This window comes from Copadichromis virginalis, linkage group LG1 (assembly GCF_057382275.1).
Source record: "Copadichromis virginalis isolate Kocher_CV1m ecotype Utaka linkage group LG1, C_Virginalis_male_GT1.1, whole genome shotgun sequence".
NCBI lineage: Eukaryota > Metazoa > Chordata > Actinopteri > Cichliformes > Cichlidae > Copadichromis > Copadichromis virginalis.
The window spans coordinates 28662460-28687681 of NC_140618.1; the positions used below are offsets into that span (position 1 = coordinate 28662460).

General features: G+C 41.2%; 3 protein-coding genes across 3 annotated transcripts; all 3 read right to left on the reverse strand.

Annotated features, from left to right (window-relative positions):
* Positions 1-3019: 3019 nt before the first annotated feature.
* LOC146718959 (uncharacterized) lies at positions 3020-12964 on the reverse strand. The gene is made up of 3 exons (XM_085458120.1): positions 11861-12964; positions 8966-9910; positions 3020-4132 (listed from the first exon to the last, which is right to left on the reverse strand). The coding sequence occupies exons 1-3, from the start codon at positions 12818-12820 to the stop codon at positions 3167-3169; spliced, it is 2871 nt and encodes a 956-aa protein (XP_085314246.1). The 5' UTR covers positions 12821-12964; the 3' UTR covers positions 3020-3166.
* Positions 5905-7141, reverse strand: LOC146718960 (uncharacterized). The gene has a single exon (XM_085458116.1). The coding sequence runs from the start codon at positions 7015-7017 to the stop codon at positions 6052-6054; it is 966 nt and encodes a 321-aa protein (XP_085314242.1). The 5' UTR covers positions 7018-7141; the 3' UTR covers positions 5905-6051.
* Positions 12965-15416: 2452 nt separating the features above from the next.
* On the reverse strand, positions 15417-25044 carry leo1 (LEO1 homolog, Paf1/RNA polymerase II complex component). Its single transcript, XM_085458117.1, has 14 exons — positions 24949-25044; positions 23642-23793; positions 23054-23334; positions 22639-22847; positions 22270-22371; positions 22066-22160; positions 21754-21902; positions 21561-21645; positions 21375-21469; positions 21141-21275; positions 18475-18610; positions 16138-16330; positions 15907-16004; positions 15417-15716 (listed from the first exon to the last, which is right to left on the reverse strand). The coding sequence occupies exons 1-14, from the start codon at positions 25004-25006 to the stop codon at positions 15603-15605; spliced, it is 1902 nt and encodes a 633-aa protein (XP_085314243.1). The 5' UTR covers positions 25007-25044; the 3' UTR covers positions 15417-15602.
* Between the last annotated feature and the right edge of the window lie 178 nt (positions 25045-25222).

Consider the following 25222-nt stretch of genomic DNA (forward strand, 5'->3'; position numbering starts at 1 on the left):
GTAAGAGACAAAGGAAACTCCCAAACAAACATACAGCACCTGGAACACACACACAAAAAGAAAAAGCACAGATACATAAATCAACAATCTTCTTATAGTGTGTGTAAGAGAAAGAGAGAGCGAGTATGAGTGAGTGTATGAGAGTGTCACAAATGTACTTAACGATGAGGGTGGGAAGCCTGCAGCGTAACCTGTAATGACCACCACCACAAATTGAAAGCGACTGACGTTTTGTTTTTAATTCAGTTTAGTTTAATTTAGATTACAGTTTGGATTTTTTGGGTGTTTGGGTGATCGTGGCTCAAGAGTTGGGAGTTCGCCTTGTAATCGGAAGGTTGCCGGTTCGAGCCCCGGCTTGGACAGTCTCGGTCGTTGTGTCCTTGGGCAAGACACTTCACCCGTTGCCTACTGGTGGTGGTCAGAGGGCCCGGTGGCGCCAGTGTCCGGCAGCCTCGCCTCTGTCAGTGCGCCCCAGGGTGGCTGTGGCTACAATGTAGCTTACCATCACCAGTGTGTGAATGGGTGGATGACTGGATATGTAAAGCGCTTTGGGGTCCTTAGGGACTAGTAAAGCGCTATATAAATACAGGCCATTTACCATTTTTGTAGTTTTGTTTTAGTTTTAGTTTGTTAGTTATAGTCTTTTTTTTATTATTACAGTATTACTATAAGAAGGACATATGTTAGGGGCAAGATTTAGATAAATCCACAGGTATTGCTACAGGTATCGCTAATTTTTATTTTAGTTAATTCAATTTTACATATAACTGTAACTGCAGCAATATACTACTAATACAGTTATGTTTTATTGTTGAAGCACCAGTCTTCTTGTAGAATGAAATATCTCACTGGGTACATCGCATTCATTTTGTCCAGGTACGATACTTGGTGCTTAGAGACACACTAATCATAGACTGTACATAAAAGATGCATTTAAGCCTTTTTTCCATTAGTACCTACTCGGCTCGGCCTGAGGCGGCTCGAAGTGGCACGATTCACCTTGACTCATATTCCATGAGAATCGAGTACCAGCTAATGGTCATTATAGCAATGCGAAAAGGCATCCTGTGACGTAATAGTATGCTACATGAATGCCACAACAAAGGTGGACGTCGAGGAGACGATATACCTGCTGCTCCATCTGTGGCTTGTAGTTAGACTCGAGGACCACAGCGTTGTCTTTTGTAGCCATTTCCCTCTTTGCCGGGTTGCGATTTTCGTGAAGGAGATGCTCTCATGACTCATCAAGTGACCCCTCTGACCAGCCAATCGTTGGTATGCAGTCTGCTGACGTCTTTTTGAATCGGTCGGAATCCCGGCAGAGAAGGTTCTGAAAGAGAACTTGGTACCAGGTGCTAACGTATAAGGGTCTTTAGAGTTGAGTTGACCCTTTTCGCTGTCACCATCTTGATATTTTGAAACCAGATGTGATGAGTGAGGGGTGGATCTGACTCAGAAACCAAGGGGCACTGCAGACTCACACAGCAGTGTCTAGTCCACAACAAGGTACAGTTATGGAGCTCAAACTACCCCACTGACATCCTTAAATATGTATGAAGGTACAGCTTCAACTGCTGGATCAAACCATAAAATTCTTCCTGCTGCTGACTGCTTATGAGAATTTGATTAACCCAGAACCTGTTTCTTCCTATTCATGATTAGAACGATCAGTGCCAGCTCATTGTCACTTGGTGTTGACTTCATTTGTTTGATATTACAAGTTTTTTTGAGGATACAGTTTTTGCAAAAGCAATGCTTCCCTTTTATTTATAGAAGCATATGATGGGCTCTTTTGAGGACATTTCTTATCATTGTTATGCTGATGATATTCAGTTGTACGTTTCTTTTATGTCCGAGGATTTATCTAAGCTTCAGCGTCTGAATGATTGCTTAGATTTGATCAAACGTTGGATGGCTGCAAATTTCCTCCAACTCAACGAGGGGAAAACCGAAGTCCTCTTATGCGCCCCTGATGGGTTTCTATCGCAGATAGTGAAAGCCCTTGGTCCTCTCTCACTTTATGTTAAATCCTCTATCAGGAATTTAGGTGTCACCTTTGACTCGAGTCTCACATTGGATGGGCATGTGAAATCTCTGGTTCGGTCTTGTTTTTATCATTTAAGAAATGTGGCTAGGCTAAGCCCGGTTTTATCTCGCTCTGAACTTGAGATTGCTATACATGCTTTTATTTCGTCACGCTTGGACTATTGTAACTCGTTGTTTATGTGTCTAAGCAAAGGTTCTCTGGATCGTCTGCAGGTTGTGCAAAACGCTGCAGCTAGACTTTTGACAAAATCCTCCAAGTAGTCACATGTGACACCGTTATTATCTCAGTTACAATGGCTTCCTGTTAAATTTAGAGTTGATTTTAAGATCCTGGTCTTGACCTACAGAGCTGTGCACGGACTGGCACCTGCCTACATCTTTGATCTGCTACAGCTCTGTGTCTCTAGCAGGTCTCTGAGGTCATCTGATCAGGGCTTACTTGCTATAAAAAATACTAAGAGGAGGACTAAGGGTGATAGAGCTTTTGCCACTGTGGCCCCGAGACTCTGGAACTCCAAGTATTAAGAACTGTGGACTCAGTAGCTGTTTTTAAAAAACAACTCAAAACTTACCTTTTTAAAACTGCTTTTGGTTAATTTTATGCCCGTTTTATTTTCTCTTTTTAACTGAGAGCCATGCTAGGCTCAGGGAGACTCTGCTGACCGTCTGTCCCGCGGTCATGCAGGGACTTCATCAAGCTTGGTTGTCTGTTCTTTGTGTGTTTTGATTAAAGAATGTTAGCTATCGCTCACCGCTCGTCTGCAGCTTTATTTAAATGGAAAACTTCCACAACAGGCAAAAAAAAAAAGCTTTTTGCTAAAAAAAAAAAAAAGATTTAAAGCAGAAGTTTTTTGCACTGCATTTTAAAATGAAAACATATTGCATTTATTTGCAATTAAAAACACACAGAGCAGAAAGTGTGTTACTGTTTTACATCCACAGACACACAAGAAAAGAAGCAGGCAACATGAGGTCAAGTTATGGCAATTTTATTTTTGTATTTCAGTACATGTATTTAGATTAGAGTTTTTAAAAAACAAACAAACGTCCCAAGTAAAGTTTGGGGGGATTTTTGTGAAAGAAAGGTTGAGAGAGGGGGAAGGAGGAAGATGCTGCTGGGTCAGTTCTTTCTCAGCAGTCTGCTCCAGAATCCCCTCCTGTCCTCGGCTTGCTTTTCTTTTGCCTTCAGCTCTTTTAAGGTTTTGTTGAGCTGCTCCTCGGCATCTTTAAATGTTTCTTTCAGCTGCTGTTTGGCCAGCTTCACTTTGTGTTTGAGGAGCTCTTTAGCTTCCTTTTTGTGCTTTTGTATTTCTTTAAGTTCATCTTTGCAGCCTTTCTTGGTCACCGTCGTTTCTTTCTTGAATACCTTCAACTCAATTTTCCCTTCTGCAAGTTCCTCTTGCACTTTCATCAGTTCCTCCTTCATGTTTTGATTGTAACTCTTTGTATCTTCCATTTCTTTCTTTGCTTCCTGTATTTTAATTTTCTCTTCCTCCAACACTTTTTGAGCTTCCAACAATTCTTTCTTCATATTTTCAATCTCATTTTCTGTCTCGTGTTTACATTTTTTCTCCTCTTCAAGTTGTTGCTTCACATGCAGTAATTCCTTTCTTAGTTTTTCAGCTTCAGCCATTACATTTGCAGCTTCTTGTGTTGCCAACTGCATTTTCCTTTTTTCCTCTTCAAAAGCTTCCTGCACCTCCTGTAATTCCTGCATCACATTTCCTGCCTCCTTCTTTGCAGTTTGATATTTATTTTTGGCTTCTTGTGCTGTGCTTTTCTCTTCCTCCAATGCTTTTTGAGCTTCCAACAGTTCTTTCTTCATGTTTTCATTCTCGTTTTCTGCCTGTTGTTTTCTCATCTTCTCACCTTTAAGTTTGAGACCCACATCCAGTAATTCCTGCAATACTACTTCAGTTTCAAACTTTGAATTTTTAGCTTCTCCTCTTGATTTTTCTGCCTCTTCTTTTAATTTGACATTTTCAGCCTGTATCATTTGAAATTTAAAATGAATCAGCTGTACTGTATTGTGAGATGAAGCACTCGCCGATCCTCTTCTCGATCTCCCTTGATTCATTTTGGCCTTTTAAACAAAGGAACCAACGTATTGTAGAGGAGTGAAGTGAAGTTTTCGATGTTTCTTCGTCAACTGTCGTTTGTCCTGCACAGAGATGCTGCTGTAGATGTGTCTCTAGCTGTGTCTGGATACAATGAACAATGCTGTAACTAAGTGCTTGTGTTGCACAGTTCTACTAAACATTCCATTTCATGCATGCTCCGCCCACATGGTCAGGAATGTCAGGTGCTGCATCACCAAATGCTGCTCCCGTTGCCTAGCAATAACAGCTGTTTACTTTTTGGGGTCTGGTTCATTGTTTAATAAAGAAAACATGTCCAAGTATTGGGTGCTGAGGCTCAGCGCATATTCTAGCCTGCTGTGTGGGTGGGCAGCTAGAAATCACTGGTGGGCAACATGAGTGAGGAGAAAACTGGAGCAGCCAAGCAGGGAGCTGCAGGTTGCTGGTTTGAGTCTCTGTTCAGATGCTGGTGTCTCCTCTCTCTGAGATGTCTGCAAACTGTCCCAGATAAAACAATAAGGATAATAAACAAACACGTGACTAAAATAACAATTATGACTCTGATGTGTTTCATGTGTAGCAGGATGGCCTCTATACAGCAGTCACTGCAAGCATCCACATCGCCACACTTACTATTCTTTAAGCAGGCGTGCTGGGGTCCTCCTAAGGAAAGTTTGAAACTTCATTTCCTTCATGCTGGTGAACTTTTTACCAAATATTTTCATCAAAGCTTCTCCATCACTGACAGGGATTGTTTGGATCTTCACACTCATCTCCACCAACCCTAAAAAATGAGTCTCACTTTGTTCATATAATGCCAGGAGTGTCTCCATATTCCACAAAAGTCTATGCAAACATGTAACAGTATCCCATATTCATAGAAATATTATTGATATTATAACAAAAGCTGTCACCAACACAATTGTCAAGTGCTTTTTTATTAGTTATTGCAAATGCTTGATTGCAGTTCTTGCTAGATGACAAAACCACTTATTAGGTTTAGAAGGAAATGACTTTTTCTACATGAGGTAAAGTTGGAGAGCTGTTTCCCCAAACTAAATGAAATCATCATTTGAAAAACTACAATCTGTATTTACTCTGATCATCTGTGTTAACATTTGAAATTGGAAACATGTAAGTGTAACAAACATGTTAAAACATAAGAAATCAGGAAGGGGCATGTATAGGAATTTCTTTTACTTATGCATTAATCACATTATTTTATTGTATGATACCTTGGTGCCACTGGATTTTAACATGTCTCACACTCATACAGTAAGACAAATGCTGGGGGTCTAGTAAGGAAGTTGGGGGAAGCAGACAACTCTACAGGAAGAGTCTTTTGTGTCTTTGAGGACTCTGGTAGGTAGCAAGGGAGTGTGAACCTTAAGATGTGAAACAGCTGTGTACTGCCTTTAGTTCCTGGAGAAGGTACTTAACTGAGAGCAATGCTAGGCTCAGGGAGACTCTGCTGACCGTCTGTCCCGCGGTCATGCAGGGACTTCATCAAGCTTGGTTGTCTGTTCTATGTGTGTTTGGATTAAAGAATGTTAGCTACCGCTCACCGCTCGTCTGCAGCTTTATTTAAATGGAAAACTTCCACAACAGGCAAAAAAAAAAAGCTTTTTGCTAAAAAAAAGATTTAGAGCAGAAGTTTTTTGCACTGCATTTTAAAATGAAAACATATTGCATTTATTTGCAATTAAAAACACACAGAGCAGAAAGTGTGTTACTGTTTTACATCCACAGACACACAAGAAAAGAAGCAGGCAACATGAGGTCAAGTTATGGCAATTTTATTTTTGTATTTCAGTACATGTATTTAGATTAGAGTTTTTAAAAAACAAACAAACGTCCCAAGTAAAGTTTGGGGGGATTTTTGTGAAAGAAAGGTTGAGAGAGGGGGAAGGAGGAAGATGCTGCTGGGTCAGTTCTTTCTCAGCAGTCTGCTCCAGAATCCCTTCCTGTCCTCGGCTTGCTTTTCTTTTGCCTTCAGCTCTTTTAAGGTTTTGTTGAGCTGCTCCTCGGCATCTTTAAATTTTTCTTTCAGCTGCTGTTTGGCCAGCTTCACTTTGTGTTTGAGGAGCTCTTTAGCTTCCTTTTTGTGCTTTCGTATTTCTTTAAGTGCGTCTTTGCAGTCTTTCTTGGTCACCACAGAGCCGGTCGTTTCTTTCTTGAATGCCTTCACCTCAATTTTCTCTTCTGCAAGTTCTTCTTGCACTTTCATCAGTTCCTCCTTCATGTTTTGAGTGTAACTCTTTGTATCTTCCATTTCTTTCTTTGCTTCCTGTATTTTAATTTTCTCTTCCTCCAACACTTTTTGAGCTTCCAACAATTCTTTCTTCATATTTTCAATCTCATTTTCTGTCTCGTGTTTACATTTTTTCTCCTCTTCAAGTTGTTGCTTCACATGCAGTAATTCCTTTCTTAGTTTTTCAGCTTCAGCCATTACATTTGCAGCTTCTTGTGTTGCCAACTGCATTTTGCTTTTTTCCTCTCCAAAAGCTTCCTGCACCTCCTGTAATTCCTGCATCACATTTCCTGCCTCCTTCTTTGCAGTTTGATATTTATTTTTGGCTTCTTGTGCTGTGCTTTTCTCTTCCTCCAATGCTTTTTGAGCTTGCAACAGTTCTTTCTTCATGTTTTCATTCTTGTTTTCTGCCTGTTGTTTTCCCATTTTCTCACCTTTAACTTTGAGACCCACATGCAGTAATTCCTGCAATACTACTTCAGTTTCAAACTTTGAATTTTTAGCTTCTCCTCTTGATTTTTCTGCCTCTTCTTTTAATTTGACATTTTCAGCCTGTATCATTTGAAATTTAAAATGAATCAGCTGTACTGTATTGTGAGATGAAGCACTCGCCGATCCTCTTCTCGATCTCCCTTGATTCATTTTGGCCTTTTAAACAAAGGAACCAACGTATTGTAGAGGAGTGAAGTGAAGTTTTTGATGTTTTCTTCGTCAACTGTCGTTTGTCCTGCACAAAGATGCTGCTGTAGATGTGTCTCTAGCTGTGTCTGGATACAATGAACAATGCTGTAACTAAGTGCTTGTGTTGCACAGTTCTACTAAACATTCCATTTCATGCATGCTCCGCCCACATGATCAGGAATGTCAGGTGCTGCATCTTCAAATGCTGCTCCCGTTGCCTAGCAATAACAGCTGTTTACTTTTTGGGGTCTGGTTCATTGTTTAATAAAGAAAACATGTCCAAGTACTGGGTGCTGAGGCTCAGCGCATATTCTAGCCTGCTGTCTGGGTGGGCAGCTAGAAATCACTGGTGGGCAACATGAGTGAGGAGAAAACTGGAGCAGCCAAGCAGGGAGCTGCAGGTTGCTGGTTTGAGTCTCTGTTCAGATGCTGGTGTCTCCTCTCTCTGAGATGTCTGCAAACTGTCCCAGATAAAACAATAAGGATAATAAACAAACACGTGACTAAAATAACAATTATGACTCTGATGTGTTTCATGTGTAGCAGGATGGCCTCTATACAGCAGTCGCTGCAAGCATCCACATCGCCACACTTACTTTTCTTTAAGCAGGCGTGCTGGGGTCCTCCTAAGGAAAGTTTGAAACTTCATTTCCTTCATGCTGGTGAACTTTTTACCAAATATTTTCATCAAAGCTTCTCCATCACTGACAGGGATTGTTTGGATCTTCACACTCATCTCCACCAACCCTAAAAAATGAGTCTCACTTTGTTCATATAATGCCAGGAGTGTCTCCATATTTCGCAAAAGTCTATGCAAACATGTAACAGTATCCCATATTCATAGAAATATTATTGATATTATAACAAAAGCTGTCACCAACACAATTGTCAAGTGCTTTTTTATTAGTTATTGCAAATGCTTGACTGCAGTTCTTGCTAGATGACAAAACCACTTATTAGGTTTAGAAGGAAATGACTTTTTCTACATGAGGTAAAGTTGGAGAGCTGTTTCCCCAAACTAAACGAAATCATCATTTAAAAAACTACAATCTGTATTTACTCTGATCATCTGTGTTAACATTTGAAATTGGAAACATGTAAGTGTAACAAACATGTTAAAACATAAGAAATCAGGAAGGGGCATGTATAGGAATTTCTTTTACTTATGTATTAATCACATTATTTTATTGTATGATACCTTGGTGCCACTGGATTTTAACATGTCTCACACTCATACAGTAAGACAAATGCTGGGGGTCTAGTAAGGAAGTTGGGGGAAGCAGACAACTCCACAGGAAGAGTCTTTTGTGTCTTTGAGGACTCTGGTAGGTAGCAAGGGAGTGTGAACCTTAAGGTGTGAAACAGCTGTGTACTGCCTTTAGTTCCTGGAGAAGGTACTTAACTGAGAGCCATGCTAGGCTCAGGGAGACTCTGCTGACCGTCTGTCCCGCGGTCATGCAGGGACTTCATCAAGCTTGGTTGTCTGTTCTATGTGTGTTTGGATTAAAGAATGTTAGCTACCGCTCACCGCTCGTCTGCAGCTTTATTTAAATGGAAAACTTCCACAACAGGCAAAAAAAAAAGCTTTTTGCTAAAAAAAAAAAAAGATTTAGAGCAGAAGTTTTTTGCACTGCATTTTAAAATGAAAACATATTGCATTTATTTGCAATTAAAAACACACAGAGCAGAAAGTGTGTTACTGTTTTACATCCACAGACACACAAGAAAAGAAGCAGGCAACATGAGGTCAAGTTATGGCAATTTTATTTTTGTATGTCAGTACATGTATTCAGAATAGAGTTTTTAAAAAACAAACAAACGTCCCAAGTAAAGTTTGGGGGGATTTTTGTGAAAGAAAGGTTGAGAGAGGGGGAAGGAGGAAGATGCTGCTGGGTCAGTTCTTTCTCAGCAGTCTGCTCCAGAATCCCCTCCTGTCCTCGGCTTGCTTTTCTTTTGCCTTCAGCTCTTTTAAGGTTTTGTTGAGCTGCTCCTCGGCATCTTTAAATGTTTCTTTCAGCTGCTGTTTGGCCAGTTTCCCTTTGTGTTTGAGGAGCTCTTTAGCTTCCTTTTTGTGCTTTCGTATTTCTTTAAGTGCGTCTTTGCAGTCTTTCTTGGTCACCACAGAGCCAGTCATTTCTTTCTTGAATGCCTTCACCTCAATTTTCTCTTCTGCAAGTTCTTCTTGCACTTTCATCAGTTCCTTCTTCATGTTTTGAGTGTAACTCTTTGTATCTTCCATTTCTTTCTTTGCTTCCTGTATTTTAATTTTCTCTTCCTCCAACACTTTTTGAGCTTCCAACAATTCTTTCTTCATATTTTCAATCTCATTTTCTGTCTCGTGTTTACATTTTTTCTCCTCTTGAAGTTGTTGCTTCATGTGCAGTAATTCCTTTCTTAGTTTTTCAGCTTCAGCCATTACATTTGCAGCTTCTTGTGTTGCCAACTGCATTTTGCTTTTTTCCTCTTCAAAAGCTTCCTGCACCTCCTGTAATTCCTGCATCACATTTCCTGCCTCCTTCTTTGCAGTTTGATATTTATTTTTGGCTTCTTGTGCTGTGCTTTTCTCTTCCTCCAATGCTTTTTGAGCTTCCAACAGTTCTTTCTTCATGTTTTCATTCTCGTTTTCTGCCTGTTGTTTTCTCATCTTCTCTCCTTTAAGTTTGAGACCCACATCCAGTAATTCCTGCAATACTACTTCAGTTTCAAACTTTGAATTTTTAGCTTCTCCTCTTGATTTTTCTGCCTCTTCTTTTAATTTGACATTTTCAGCCTGTATCATTTGAAATTTAAAATGAATCAGCTGTACTGTATTGTGAGATGAAGCACTCGCCGATCCTCTTCTCGATCTCCCTTGATTCATTTTGGCCTTTTAAACAAAGGAACCAACGTTTTGTAGAGGAGTGAAGTGAAGTTTTCGATGTTTCTTCGTCAACTGTCGTTTGTCCTGCACAGAGATGCTGCTGTAGATGTGTCTCTAGCTGTGTCTGGATACAATGAACAATGCTGTAACTAAGTGCTTGTGTTGCACAGTTCTACTAAACATTCCATTTCATGCATGCTCCGCCCACATGATCAGGAATGTCAGGTGCTGCATCTCCAAATGCTGCTCCCATTGCCTAGCAATAACAGCTGTTTACTTTTTGGGGTCTGGTTCATTGTTTAATAAAGAAAACATGTCCAAGTATTGGGTGCTGAGGCTCAGCGCATATTCTAGCCTGCTGTGTGGGTGGGCAGCTAGAAATCACTGGTGGGCAACATGAGTGAGGAGAAAACTGGAGCAGCCAAGCAGGGAGCTGCAGGTTGCTGGTTTGAGTCTCTGTTCAGATGCTGGTGTCTCCTCTCTCTGAGATGTCTGCAAACTGTCCCAGATAAAACAATAAGGATAATAAACAAACACGTGACTAAAATAACAATTATGACTCTGATGTGTTTCATGTGTAGCAGGATGGCCTCTATACAGCAGTCGCTGCAAGCATCCACATCGCCACACTTACTATTCTTTAAGCAGGCGTGCTGGGGTCCTCCTAAGGAAAGTTTGAAACTTCATTTCCTTCATGCTGGTGAACTTTTTACCAAATATTTTCATCAAAGCTTCTCCATCACTGACAGGGATTGTTTGGATCTTCACACTCATCTCCACCAACCCTAAAAAATGAGTCTCACTTTGTTCATATAATGCCAGGAGTGTCTCCATATTTCACAAAAGTCTATGCAAACATGTAACAGTATCCCATATTCATAGAAATATTATTGATATTATAACAAAAGCTGTCACCAACACAATTGTCCCAAGTGCTTTTTTTTTTATTAGTTATTGCAAATGCTTGACTGCAGTTCTTGCTAGATGACAAAACCACTTATTAGGTTTAGAAGGAAATGACTTTTTCTACATGAGGTAAAGTTGGAGAGCTGTTTCCCCAAACTAAACGAAATCATCATTTAAAAAACTACAATCTGTATTTACTCTGATCATCTGTGTTAACATTTGAAATTGGAAACATGTAAGTGTAACAAACATGTTAAAACATAAGAAATCAGGAAGGGGCATGTATAGGAATTTCTTTTACTTATGCATTAATCACATTATTTTATTGTATGATACCTTGGTGCCACTGGATTTTAACATGTCTCACACTCATACAGTAAGACAAATGCTGGGGGTCTAGTAGGGAAGTTGGGGGAAGCAGACAACTCCACAGGAAGAGTCTTTTGTGTCTTTGAGGACTCTGGTAGGTAGCAAGGGAGTGTGAACCTTAAGATGTGAAACAGCTGTGTACTGCCTTTAGTTCCTGGAGAAGGTACTTAACTGAGAGCAATGCTAGGCTCAGGGAGACTCTGCTGACCGTCTGTCCCGCGGTCATGCAGGGACTTCATCAAGCTTGGTTGTCTGTTCTATGTGTGTTTGGATTAAAGAATGTTAGCTACCGCTCACCGCTCGTCTGCAGCTTTATTTAAATGGAAAACTTCCACAACAGGCAAAAAAAAAAGCTTTTTGCTAAAAAAAAAAAAAGATTTAGAGCAGAAGTTTTTTGCACTGCATTTTAAAATGAAAACATATTGCATTTATTTGCAATTAAAAACACACAGAGCAGAAAGTGTGTTACTGTTTTACATCCACAGACACACAAGAAAAGAAGCAGGCAACATGAGGTCAAGTTATGGCAATTTTATTTTTGTATGTCAGTACATGTATTCAGAATAGAGTTTTTAAAAAACAAACAAACGTCCCAAGTAAAGTTTGGGGGGATTTTTGTGAAAGAAAGGTTGAGAGAGGGGGAAGGAGGAAGATGCTGCTGGGTCAGTTCTTTCTCAGCAGTCTGCTCCAGAATCCCCTCCTGTCCTCGGCTTTCTTTTCTTTTGCCTTCAGTTCTTTTAAGGTTTTGTTGAGCTGCTCCTCGGCATCTTTAAATGTTTCTTTCAGCTGCTGTTTGGCCAGCTTCACTTTGTGTTTGAGGAGCTCTTTAGCTTCCTTTTTGTGCTTTTGTATTTCTTTAAGTGCGTCTTTGCAGTCTTTCTTGGTCACCACAGAGCCGGTCGTTTCTTTCTTGAATGCCTTCACCTCAATTTTCTCTTCTGCAAGTTCTTCTTGCACTTTCATCAGTTCCTCCTTCATGTTTTGAGTGTAACTCTTTGTATCTTCCATTTCTTTCTTTGCTTCCTGTATTTTAATTTTCTCTTCCTCCAACACTTTTTGAGCTTCCAACAATTCTTTCTTCATATTTTCAATCTCATTTTCTGTCTCGTGTTTACATTTTTTCTCCTCTTGAAGTTGTTGCTTCATGTGCAGTAATTCCTTTCTTAGTTTTTCAGCTTCAGCCATTACATTTGCAGCTTCTTGTGTTGCCAACTGCATTTTGCTTTTTTCCTCTTCAAAAGCTTCCTGCACCTCCTGTAATTCCTGCATCACATTTCCTGCCTCCTTCTTTGCAGTTTGATATTTATTTTTGGCTTCTTGTGCTGTGCTTTTCTCTTCCTCCAATGCTTTTTGAGCTTCCAACAGTTCTTTCTTCATGTTTTCATTCTCGTTTTCTGCCTGTTGTTTTCTCATCTTCTCTCCTTTAACTTTGAGACCCACATGCAGTAATTCCTGCAATGCTACTTCAGTTTCAAACTTTGAATTTTTAGCTTCTCCTCTTGATTTTTCTGCCTCTTCTTTTAATTTGACATTTTCAGCCTGTATCATTTGAAATTTAAAATGAATCAGCTGTACTGTATTGTGAGATGAAGCACTCGCCGATCCTCTTCTCGATCTCCCTTGATTCATTTTGGCCTTTTAAACAAAGGAACCAACGTATTGTAGAGGAGTGAAGTGAAGTTTTCGATGTTTCTTCGTCAACTGTCGTTTGTCCTGCACAGAGATGCTGCTGTAGATGTGTCTCTAGCTGTGTCTGGATACAATGAACAATGCTGTAACTAAGTGCTTGTGTTGCACAGTTCTACTAAACATTCCATTTCATGCATGCTCCGCCCACATGATCAGGAATGTCAGGTGCTGCATCTCCAAATGCTGCTCCCGTTGCCTAGCAATAACAGCTGTTTACTTTTTGGGGTCTGGTTCATTGTTTAATAAAGAAAACATGTCCAAGTATTGGGTGCTGAGGCTCAGCGCATATTCTAGCCTGCTGTCTGGGTGGGCAGCTAGAAATCACTGGTGGGCAACATGAGTGAGGAGAAAACTGGAGCAGCCAAGCAGGGAGCTGCAGGTTGCTGGTTTGAGTCTCTGTTCAGATGCTGGTGTCTCCTCTCTCTGAGATGTCTGCAAACAGTCCCAGATAAAACAATAAGGATAATAAACAAACACGTGACTAAAATAACAATTATGACTCTGATGTGTTTCATGTGTAGCAGGATGGCCTCTATACAGCAGTCGCTGCAAGCATCCACATCGCCACACTTACTATTCTTTAAGCAGGCGTGCTGGGCTCCTCCTAAGGAAAGTTTGAAACTTCATTTCCTTCATGCTGGTGAACTTTTTACCAAATATTTTCATCAAAGCTTCTCCATCACTGACAGGGATTGTTTGGATCTTCACACTCATCTCCACCAACCCTAAAAAATGAGTCTCACTTTGTTCATATAATGCCAGGAGTGTCTCCATATTTCACAAAAGTCTATGCAAACATGTAACAGTATCCCATATTCATAGAAATATTATTGATATTATAACAAAAGCTGTCACCAACACAATTGTCCCAAGTGCTTTTTTTTTTATTAGTTATTGCAAATGCTTGACTGCAGTTCTTGCTAGATGACAAAACCACTTATTAGGTTTAGAAGGAAATGACTTTTTCTACATGAGGTAAAGTTGGAGAGCTGTTTCCCCAAACTAAACGAAATCATCATTTAAAAAACTACAATCTGTATTTACTCTGATCATCTGTGTTAACATTTGAAATTGGAAACATGTAAGTGTAACAAACATGTTAAAACATAAGAAATCAGGAAGGGGCATGTATAGGAATTTCTTTTACTTATGCATTAATCACATTATTTTATTGTATGATACCTTGGTGCCACTGGATTTTAACATGTCTCACACTCATACAGTAAGACAAATGCTGGGGGTCTAGTAAGGAAGTTGGGGGAAGCAGACAACTCCACAGGAAGAGTCTTTTGTGTCTTTGAGGACTCTGGTAGGAAGCAAGGGAGTGTGAACCTTAAATCTTTTTATGACTTGTAATCTTATGTGCAGCACTTTGTGATTCTGTCTTGAAAGGTGCTATATAAATAAAATTTTATTTATTTATTTATTTATACAAAAACTTATATAATAAGTTAACAAGCTTGGTTATCATAGATAGGCTCTAGTAGTACATTGGCAAATATATAATTTGCCAAATAATTATGTAAGAAAAAAAACCCTAAAATGCCGTAAATGTTTCAAGAGGTTCTGTCATGAATCAACTGAAGTGATGCTTCACTGTTATAGTGGCTGCAGCTGCCTGTGTTGGTCTCAACCTGCACATTGCTCAGTGAAGCAAACAGGTTGTTTATGCAGTTTGGAGAATAATAAGCCAGGTTAGCTTGCTAATAGTAACACTAATTAGTGTTTCTTTTACAGCATTTAGCTGCAGGCAGGCTGTCATATCTCACTTTAATATGAGATTTAAAATGTTTTCTTTGTTTATATGACTATGTAATTCAAGTCTGCAGGGTTCCTGTGAGGTTTCACATCTTCTAAAACCCTTGGTGTCCTGACAGTTGAAACTGTGACGATTTGGCAATAATAATGGCACCGATCTATGGTTGACAATTTAAAAGGGTATCTATTAGCAGGCCCTATAAGGGCTGGATGTTTAGCAGAGGTGTAGCAATGGCATGGGTTAGAATATCAGAGGGGGTGCCAGTGAAAGCTTGGGACTTCCTACAGCTGCTTGTACAGGAAGAAGTAGATATTCCTACTCCTTCCTCTGCAGGCAGGTTATTGAGGGGGGGGGGGGGGGGATCTTCTCCCACAGAACTACAGCTCCTTTGTCTCAAACCCCAAATCCTCTAATCTCTTGTGTCTTCTATCAGGTGGGTTTTGGCATCGTCTCCTCCTCTGACAACACTACACTCCCCGGTTCTTTCCTGAAACATTCACACGAACTGCAAAAAACCCAAAACAAAACCAAAAAACCCCACCACCTCTAAACCAGCGCACTGAAAACACTGGTCAATTATGTGTGTACATGAGGGAGAGGAACAGAAATGGCAGATGCTGCTTCTATGCCATTAACTTAATCTTTCGGCAGCCCACAGCAATTATGCCATTAACAGCCTCCCCTCGAAACGTAACAGTTTGTTTCATAACATCGCAACAGCGTGATTCATATATATATGATTCATGGTGTTAAAAAGATGAAGAGGCCTCGAGAAGCTTTGGTTACATAAAACCACCGTTTTTTGTTTTATTTCTCACCTCTTCTGTACACAACATAAACAAGCAAACACACAGACACAGCCACCCACAAACAGGTCATAAGAAAATATACAAAAAATATGGCTGTTTATATGCCATGCGGGCTGAGCACTGATAATACAGTGGAATGATAAGGGAAGATGAATTATTCGTCGTCGTCTTCCTCGTCTTCTTCGTCGCTGATGACATACTTCTTTGCCTTTTTGGTGCCCGTTTCCTCGTCATCTTCTGCCTTTCTCTTGCCTGATCCCTCGCCCTCCTGTGACAGGAGTACATACAGCGTTCAGTTACACTTCAACAGTGAGTGCAGAAAAGCTTTCCTGCTCTGAAGAGTCTAGCTTTTGCTGTCCTTCTTAGTTACAAAGGATAATGAGAAAAGTTGGCTTTTTTTCTACACGGTGTCCAGCCTCACACCGCCCCCTGTCTGTCAACCACATCACTGCACCTACCTCGTCACTGTCCAACTTCTTAGCCTTCATCAGCCTCTGGGCTTTATCGTCATCAGAACCTTCATCACTGTCTGATGAGTAGATCCTGGCTCGCTCCTCTGTACGTGAGGCAGAAAGAGAAGAGCGTGTGCATCAGGCCTCTGTAACTCCCAAACACGTCTCAACATACGAGGAAAAAAAAATTATAGAAACAAAACGACAGCAGTCAATGTGAAACGCAGTCATCCTCACCTCTCAGGCCACTTCCACCCTTATACTTGCTCTTGATGGCTGCAAGGCTGATCGCCTCCTCGCCCTCTTCCTCGTCGTCATAGCGATCGGGCTCCAGGTAGCTACTGCTCAGGCCTCTCTGATGCTGCTTCTCCCTTATCCTCCTCTGCTGGGACTCCCTGCGGATGGAGGCTCGCAGCCGCTCCTCCTCTTTCTGCCAAGACAGACCCGAGTGGCGAATTTATACAAAAATCATTTCAAGGCATTTAATTTCTAGCTGCTTAGTTGTTAATTGTTTTTCCCCAAACACACTGAGAAAAAAGGTCGCTTTTTATGTTAGGTGTGGGAAAAGTCTAATTAATTTCCCTTTAAAGCAATAAGCTGGCCTTGTTGGAAAAAAACAATAAGAAATGAGCCTATTATTCGTTTTTGCTCTAAAGTACATTTACCCTGCTTGTTGTTCTGTTATTCCTATAACATGACAATTCCTCACTGGAATAAACAGAATTAGCTGTCCTATAATAAAAGGACAACTGCAGGCAGAGTAAGGACAAACGAGAGAAAGGGTAATTACTTTCTAAAACATTTGCCCTCCTGCCCATTTTAAGTTTGACAATCAGCTAGTGCCAGTTAGTCAAAAATGTGCTTCAATAACCTTTAACTTTAAACAGGAACACACGCTTACTCAGTCTGAACATTATTAGGCATCTACAATATGTCTATAGCAAACCTTACTATCAAAAGAGCCGTTTTTAAGCAATTCTTGAACCCTCAAAAAGCATATTTAAGTCTTGATGTTCCTACTTATTTAAGCTACCTGCCATATGTTTGCGGTGGCAAAAGAATTTCCCAGCTTTCACAGAATAAAGTGTCTACTGTGTATAACTTAGCCCATCAGTATTACTAATATATCTAAATACTTCAAATCTTTTACCACATGTGACTACTCTTCATGATCATTAGTATTTTGTGCTTTAACTTTGCATTTTCATTACAATAATACTGTGTTTTCTAATCTAATCAAATTCATTTATCATGTTCTTATTTTTATTACCAACAATGAAACAATTGTGAAGAGAGGGGAAAAAAAAAAATCCATTAGCTTGTTTCAGCATACTTTGAAACAGAAGCTTGACTTGGGTAACTAAAAGCAATGCTGTTTACTTTGAGTCCTACCTGAATCCAATCAAAAGGAGGCTACTTTGATAGTAAATAAAAAATATAACAGTCTAATATCTTAAAAAAAATAAAAATAAAGTGAAAGCAAATAAAATAAAGTTTCAATTTGATTTTGACTAAAGCCAGCAGTGTTGGTGGTAAAGCAAAGCATTCCTTATCCATTTTTCCTGCATGGATCTCCAGAGCCACAGCTTCAACACCCCATGGGCTTTAGAGCAGGAGTGGGCAGTTAATGTGGGTACACGACAACCTGTGGCCCCCTCTGCCCACCATTGCTCTAGAAATCTACACATTGCGCAGCTACTGAAGCTCCCATTATGATTAGCTTTGACTGTCTGCCCAAAGGCTAGATCAGTGTCAGAATTATGACACTGCAGAAGCGATTAGAAACTGTGGAAACTTAAAAGACATTTAAAACCTATAAACAAAGACTGTGCTGTGGGCTACTGGTGTGTTTTTTGTACTTTAGTGCAAGCTTAAGGATTTCTGTCGCCAATTACCACCCTTTTCCACATCTACTACATTTTAGCTGCTCCTACCACATCTAACAGATGTCTGATTTCAGCTGCTGGTACTGAAACAGCCTGTTTGGGCTGTTTGAGGCACAACAGAGGGAAGGACCTATGAAGTGTACTGAAATTACACCTGAAATCCACATTCTGTGGAAATGTGAGACTGGCATACACTTGTATAAAGGCACGGACCCTTGTTGCTGTTGAACTGTAATTATGATAACTTAAGAACCACCAACTGGGAGTACTGACTACAAACAATGGGGGAAGCGTAATTGATGTCTAGTATTTGGGCGTCTATTGTTAATTATTCAAACTCGCACAATCCCCACTGACGCACATTAGACGTCATCATGCAGGACACGAGTGTTTAAAATACAAAGAGACAAATGTTTATATGTTTTAAAAGCCATTTTAAGCTAATGCTGCACAGTGAAGAACAATGTAATCTGCAGTCTTTCTCGAGCCGACAGTAAACGCATCACCAGAACTCTAGACTGGTTGACTCAGTTTCCATTTCACTCGCCACTGCGTGACCACATTATGCAAGCATGTCAGGTTATATTATTATGTAAGCAGCCATGGTGCCTGTCAACAGCTGACCTCATCTCACTCTTCCGGTCTCTGTGGTAACAAAAGAATTCCCACACCGGACGGCTCGTGCTACCTTGATCATTTCATTGCGATGGGACTCGGGATCTCGTCCAGCCATGGGAAGGATTCTGATCTTCTGTGTCTTTGAGCAGCGGTCAGCCAGAGACAGGGTCATCTTCCTGTGGGTGGCGCTGTCTGTGGAGTGGGGTCTGGAAGTGCAGAAAAAAACAACCTGAATAATAACATTTCCCCAGTACGTCTTCATAAAAGTGAATCTCTTAAGAGTGGGAGGTTTTCACACATTTTTTCCCTTTTCTTCTTTAACACATAGATCACACCTCTGTGTTGCAAACAGGCAGAAAGAAAAACACAGTATCGACTGCCAAACCTGTTTTAGCCCACACTCATTAAATCTACCTTGTGGAGTTTTTAATATCGCACGCTTTATTTTTATCTTGGGCAAACACATTGCACACAGGGCATGTTAAGCATATCCCTGCCAGTAATGCAGAAGGAAACTAAAGCACAAGCTAATTTATAGCTAACTGTCATCTTTATTAGGTCATGCAGCATTAGGTACATGCTGGTCTTTATGTTGCCCTGTGCTTTCACACATTTCCATGAGCTCCACATAGAGATTAAAAGTTGCACTGAGAACCTCTGATGTTATTTTGTGATGTCTTGCTAATAAGAAAGAGACTCCCACTCTGCTGCTGTGGAATCTCTGTTCACAATGATTCACGGCTACACAGCAACAAGCACTGAGAGCAGGTGTGGATTAAATAAAACACAATAAAAAATAAAACAAAATGTGCCATTTTCTTATGTACACCTGTTTGACTGTTCCCTAATAGAAATATATGATCAGCCAATCACGTGGCAGCAACTCAGAGCATGGTCAAGATGACCTACTGAAGTTCAATCTGAGCATCAGAATGAGTAAGAAAGGTGATCTGAGGGGAACTCTGAATGTGATATGGTTGTTGGTGCCACACGGGCTGCCTGACTATTTCACAAAGTGTTGATCTGCTGGATATTTCCCACATAACCATCTCCAGAGTTTACTGGGAAAGTTTATAAAAAGAGAAAATATGCAGAAGAGCATCTTTGAACGAATATCACATAAAAACCTGTAAGCAGCAGCTACAGCAGCAAAAGACCACGCTGGGTGCCGCTCCTGTGAGCTAAGAATAGAAACCAGAGGCTACAATTCACCTGGGTTCACCAAAATTGAGCAACAGAAGACAAAAACACTGCCTGATCTGATGAGTCCAGATTTCTCCTGTGACATTCAGATGGCAGGTTCAGAATTTGGCATTAAATTCATGAAAGCATGGATCCATCTGGCCTTATATCAAAAGTTCAAGGCGCTACTGGTGGTGGTGTAAAGGGGTTGGGCGCACGTGTACCCCATAGAGTACCAACTGTGCATCACAACACCAAAGCCTATTTACTACTGCTGCTGACCGTGCCCAGTCCCTTAACACTATAGGGTACCCATCTTTTAATGGCTCCTTCCAGCAGCATAACACACCATGTCACAAAGCTCAACTCATCTCAAGCTGTCAGGTCAATACAGACCAAAATCTCAGAGGAATGTTTCCAGCACCTTGTTGAATCTCTGCCACAAAGAATTAAAGTAGCTCTGATGGCAAAAAGAGGTCTAATCCAGTACTAGCAAGATGTACCTAGCAAACTGGCTGTTGAGTGTAAATGTGGTCTCATTAAGTAGGCGTACATGGATGTAAACAATGCTGGCGCATTAAAAAGCCCCCAATTCTAAGCCAGGTATGACGTAACAAATTCATCAATTATGTCTGCTTGATTAAAAGAACACACTGTGTTCGTTTGACTTCACCAAAGACATCTGTTGTTGTCGAGTGTCTCACGTTATTAGATCCCCAACAATGTTCTTACAATACAAACATTAACTGCTGGCCTCAGCTCCCTCATTTAATGATGACTTATGAAAATATCACCACAAATATAATCTATGCATTTATTAAAAATGCATTAAATTTAACACAAATCACTCACGATGCTGAGACCACTCGAAGCTGTGAATGACAGAGTCATGTGTCTGTTTGGCTTATTTAAGAAAATGTATTTATCTGTAACCTTAAGTTCACTGTCGTATCAAATGACCTCGTGAATGAAGAAGTCTTGTCATACAGTATGTTCTTTAGGTGCTCACATTTTTTTTTTTTTTTTAAATGTGAATTTTCTGGCTTTAAAAGAGTTAAAGGTGCTTTTAAAAGGAAAATAAAAGCATTGTAACCATCTGCACGCTGAGCAGTTCTAATCCTAATCAAAACTCAAATGTTAATGCTCCAAGGGAACAAACTGTAATAATGTTCTGTTTGGGAACACGGAGGCCTGTTGCACACTGAGGCAGGTTTGCCCTCATAGACCCATGTGGGGTGAAAGACAGAACATTCAGGTGGATGGGGGGGGGCGCTAAGAAGCTTAAACAGTTCTTACTGGGAGAAACCTGTGCAGCTTGCACAAGGTGATCCGGGGACTTAAAGCATTCAGTACATTTCTAAATGGAGCCTGAATGAAGGGTGCCATTGTGGCTGCTGTTGTTGTTGTTTGCAGAGGTAGCCCGGAGTTTGTTGAGAACATATTCTACTGTCAGGGAGCCAGACGGAGGAGGAGTCTCCCTCGCAACTCTCAGTCTGTGCCTAAAAGGAAACAGCAGCCTGTTACCAAAGCCACACTGGCATGTTAGTGCATTACCTGAAAGTGAGTTTGGTTTTGAACACGGCCTGTCCCTGCAGCCCGGTGCCCTGTCGGATGAAAAGGTGATTGTGGTCTCCTTGGAGTGGAGCTTTGTAAACATCGAACACTTCGTTCCCCAGGTGGAGGGACATGCTGTGGAAAGAATGGGAGACTGAAAAGCGTGCCAAGTACAGAGTTATGTCCTGATCGCAGTGTCGCACCCCGCGGCATCCAGCCTGACGTAACACACACCTGCCGTCGGACCATTTGACAATGCGCGCATTGCTCTCTCGGGTTTCATTTCCCTCCTCGTCTCTCTTCGCTCTCCACCGGATTGTGTTCTCCACCTGTGGGGAGAAGATGATGAACATCAGGTGACGTAGGAAAAAAATCTAAATAAATAAAATCTGTCATCCGTCATTTCCAATCTACACAGACCTTCAGTTTGAGCCTGGTCCGCCCCTCTTCATCCAGCATTTCTTCATCCTCAAATTCATCCTCATAGTACTGAGGATCAAACGGCCTAAAAGGGAAAAAAAGAAAAAGAAAAGACAGCGTCAAAGAACATCTAATTATCTTATCATCAAGTGAAAATAATTTTTCCATCTATCCACACTGCACATGCTCTGACCTGGGCTCCACAGACAGGAAATTGGGCAACTTGACAAAATAAAGGTCGGATCCCAAGTCAGTGCTGACTTTTGGGATCTCTACTTCAATACGAGTTTCAGGCGCAGGCTCCTCTTCTGCCTGCTCCCCCTCCATACCATCCTCTGCATCCTAGACACACACACACGAACAAGTGAACAAACACTGTATAATCCAGTGACCCATGACAATAGGGATCAGCTCAGAGAGGCTTAGAGAAAAAGGGGATTTTGGATCTCGTTTAAAAGTGTGATGAGTGCAGAGAAGAACAGAGGGTGAGAGAACAGACACATACCAGGGGCTGGCCCGGGGTCGGGGGCTTCTCTGCATCGCTGTCTGAAGAGATGTCGTCCGCTTCTCCGAACAGGTCATCTGCTGCGGCCTTCTTTGCTGCGGAAGAGTACGGATAACTTTCAGTACCATAAAAATATCAAATTCAGCAGCAGAAACAAAAGACAAATCGTTGCTGCTACGTTGACCCAGTAAGGTTAGGGCTTACGTTTTGTTTCAGCATCGCTGTCTGAATCGGAATCGGAGGCGGCTTTCGCTTTGGGTTTCCGTCCTATGAAATCATCTTCGCTGTCACTTCCTTTTGCAGACTCTGAAAAACAAAACCAAGAAATTTTATGTATCATTTTCCACATGTCACGTTTATAGTGGAGGCACGGGACACCCACGCACATCTTACAGTAAAGGAAAACAGTTCATCGCCTCGTGCAAAGAGTCTGTGTGAAAAATTAATCTCATATTAACCTCTGAGTTTTAAGCTCGGGATAAAATGTTCACATATGGCCCCAATCCATGAAATTTACTGTGTAAAAAGATTAACCCTGGAGGCTGGCTCAGCGGCAGATCCTGGGGGTTGTACCTGATTTCCTGTTCCTCGGTCCCTCATCATCAGAATTTTCTCCCTCTTCGTCAGAGTAGTGGCGTTTCTCCTCCTCGTCCTCCGACTGGTCGCTCTTAGCTTCTCCGCCCCACTTCTCATCTTCCGATTGGTTCTCCCTCCCTGAAGCTTCGCCGTCACTGTGCGGTGTGCCCGGGCCCGACTGCGGAGTCCCAGGATCGCTGTGCATACTGAATAAGAACAAACACGGTAAACATATATTCTGATTTTTATTCCTCTGGAAGTCACTTAATCCCCCATCCACTTCCTTATGACAGATCAAAGACCTGATTGCGTTTCTCAAACTGGAAAAGATATATTTTAGCATCCCGATCTCCGTGCCATCAACGACCTCAGTTAAACAACGGTGAGCTGCAGCCTGTGTGAGACGTCGTACCTTCTGTCTGAGCGAACGCTGCCCCTGTCAGAACGAGGGCTCCCACCGCCAGACATCCCGCTGCCAGCCGGGCTTCCTCCGTCCGACCGGTGACCCCCATCCTCCTCGTCTTCATCCTCATCTCGATGGTCACGGTCCGAGCCGCTGTGCTGCTCTGCGTCGGAGTGATCGTTGTCCCCGCGGTCTGAGCGCATGCTGGCATCTGACTGGTTCCCCGAGCGCTCAGACTGGTTGTCGCTTCCGCTGTGTTGTTCATCCTCACTGTCGTCTCCAAACAGCTCCTGTTACGGAGAAGACACATGAGTACGTTTAGATGCAGCTCATGACTGTATCGTCACACAGACACACACACACGCACGCCTCAGTCCTTCTACTGCAGACACAGGACACCTTCATTGTGGGATAAACATACTAGATGGTTTGAGGTAGGTTGAAAGTTTATTAACTCAAGTCAATGCAAGATTAACATTACAAAAGGAATACAATTCTCTGAGGTCACTGTGGAAGTTGAAGCAGTATTTTCAGTGGCTAAATTCACAGCTGAACGACTGATTAGGCGGCTGTCTGAACGATGTCTGCAAAATGCACCTTATTCATGCTGGGCTTGCCGGCCTCCTGGCCTTCGTACTCGTCATCATCATCATCCCGCTCCCTCTCGCTGTCACTGCCGCTGCCTGAAGCGTTGCTGACAGAACGAGGCCTCTCCTGCTCCGACTCTGAACCAGAGCCGGAGCCAGACTCTGCAAAGAGATAAAGCAGTCCGATTTATTCTAGTTTGTAGTGCCAAACAGATGTTACTCACTCCTCTCACATTACAAATGTGTGACTAAAAAGGTGAAGCTCAGCTTATTTAAATCCTCATACTCTCCATATACCAGTGTTTTGTTCAAACAAAGCAGGGCTGGGGGCAATCCTGTTTAAAAGAAATAATATTTATTTATTTATAACCACCTTAAGTCTCTTTGGGGTACAAAATCACAGTATTTCTATGGAAAAAACGAGTGATGCCAGAAAAAGCTTCCAATTATCAACTACTTTTGGACAAAAAGAAGCAAAGATGATATCAGTTAGCTCCTTTTTGTAGACTTTTTAGAAGATTTCAGCATCAACACAACAAAGTGCTTTGATGGTTTTCCACACTTTGTCTCATACAGACATAATATATTTATGTCTCTGAATAATACCCATATTATTATATTTAGACCTTTTTTGAACAAATACTGTTATATCTGACAATTGTTTGTATGGGATTATCTGATGCAATCACAATATTATTTATGTACGGCTGTATCAACAGTGAGTACTGAAATACACAGTGTCATACGGTTTTCTCGTACTGTTCTTCTTTCTGTAAAAATCATTTTAGTAGCAAGTCTGTGGAAATTAAAGATTATGTAGGTGAACTTAGGTGCTGCACCAGTTTGTGCGTGAAGACAATTCTAATTTTGACATAAGGGAATTAAGTTTTTTTAAGGTCTTAAAATGTATATTTGCAGTCGTGCTGCTAAAAAAAAAAACATGAGCGCTGATCACATCCTGCACCACAGCAACAAAACAACTTAAGCCATGGCCCTCCGTCTCAGACACATCACGTGAATCCAAACACTGAAAACCGATTTTTTTTTAAAAGGAAAAAGAAAATAAGAAAGAAAAAGAAAAGTGAAACTAGGTGAAGGATAAAAGAACTCCACGATGGTTTCCATTAAAGCCAACGTTTAAAACACATTAACATTATTAACGCCTGCCTCGATATAACGAACATCCGCGAAACGTTCCACACCTCACTCTCGCGTTAAAGCTCCCCTCTGCTACGCAGCTGCGCACAACGCGGCACTCATCTAAATGCACAAACTGATGATTAAACAATATAAGCCACGAGTTTCGGGCAACATTACCTCGCTGGTCGTTGTCGCTGTCCCCATCGCTCCCGAACAATTCATCCATGTCCGCCATTTCTTCCAAACTGTAGTAAAACGTGACCTACAGGATATAATCACTGGGTTTAAGGATTTTGGATCCGGGTCAAGCTGAGCTTAAGTGATGTAATAAATCTAGTCAACCGCCAGGGGGAGACACAACACCTGTTTAGCTTCTAACCAAAGAATATTCGTTTATATATACTTTAGATGAGTGCCGCGTTTATATATACTTTTATGAAAACATCGTTAT

Excerpts from the sequence above, each read along its gene's own strand:
- LOC146718959 (XM_085458120.1), bottom strand. The coding sequence starts at position 12,820 with ATGAATCAAGGGAGATCGAGAAGAGGATCGGCGAGTGCTTCATCTCAC. Across the intron at positions 9,911-11,860 it reads GGAGCAGACTGCTGAGAAAG|CAAGGGAGATCGAGAAGAGG; the intron begins AACTGACCCAGC and ends GCCAAAATGAAT. Across the intron at positions 4,133-8,965 it reads GGGGATTCTGGAGCAGACTG|AAGGCCAAAATGAATCAAGG; the intron begins CTGAGAAAGAAC and ends TCCTTTGTTTAA.
- leo1 (XM_085458117.1), bottom strand. The coding sequence starts at position 25,006 with ATGGCGGACATGGATGAATTGTTCGGGAGCGATGGGGACAGCGACAAC. Across the intron at positions 21,470-21,560 it reads GGACCAGGCTCAAACTGAAG|GTGGAGAACACAATCCGGTG; the intron begins GTCTGTGTAGAT and ends TTCTCCCCACAG. Across the intron at positions 15,717-15,906 it reads AGAAGTTGGACAGTGACGAG|GAGGGCGAGGGATCAGGCAA; the intron begins GTAGGTGCAGTG and ends CTCCTGTCACAG.
- LOC146718960 (XM_085458116.1), bottom strand. The coding sequence starts at position 7,017 with ATGAATCAAGGGAGATCGAGAAGAGGATCGGCGAGTGCTTCATCTCAC.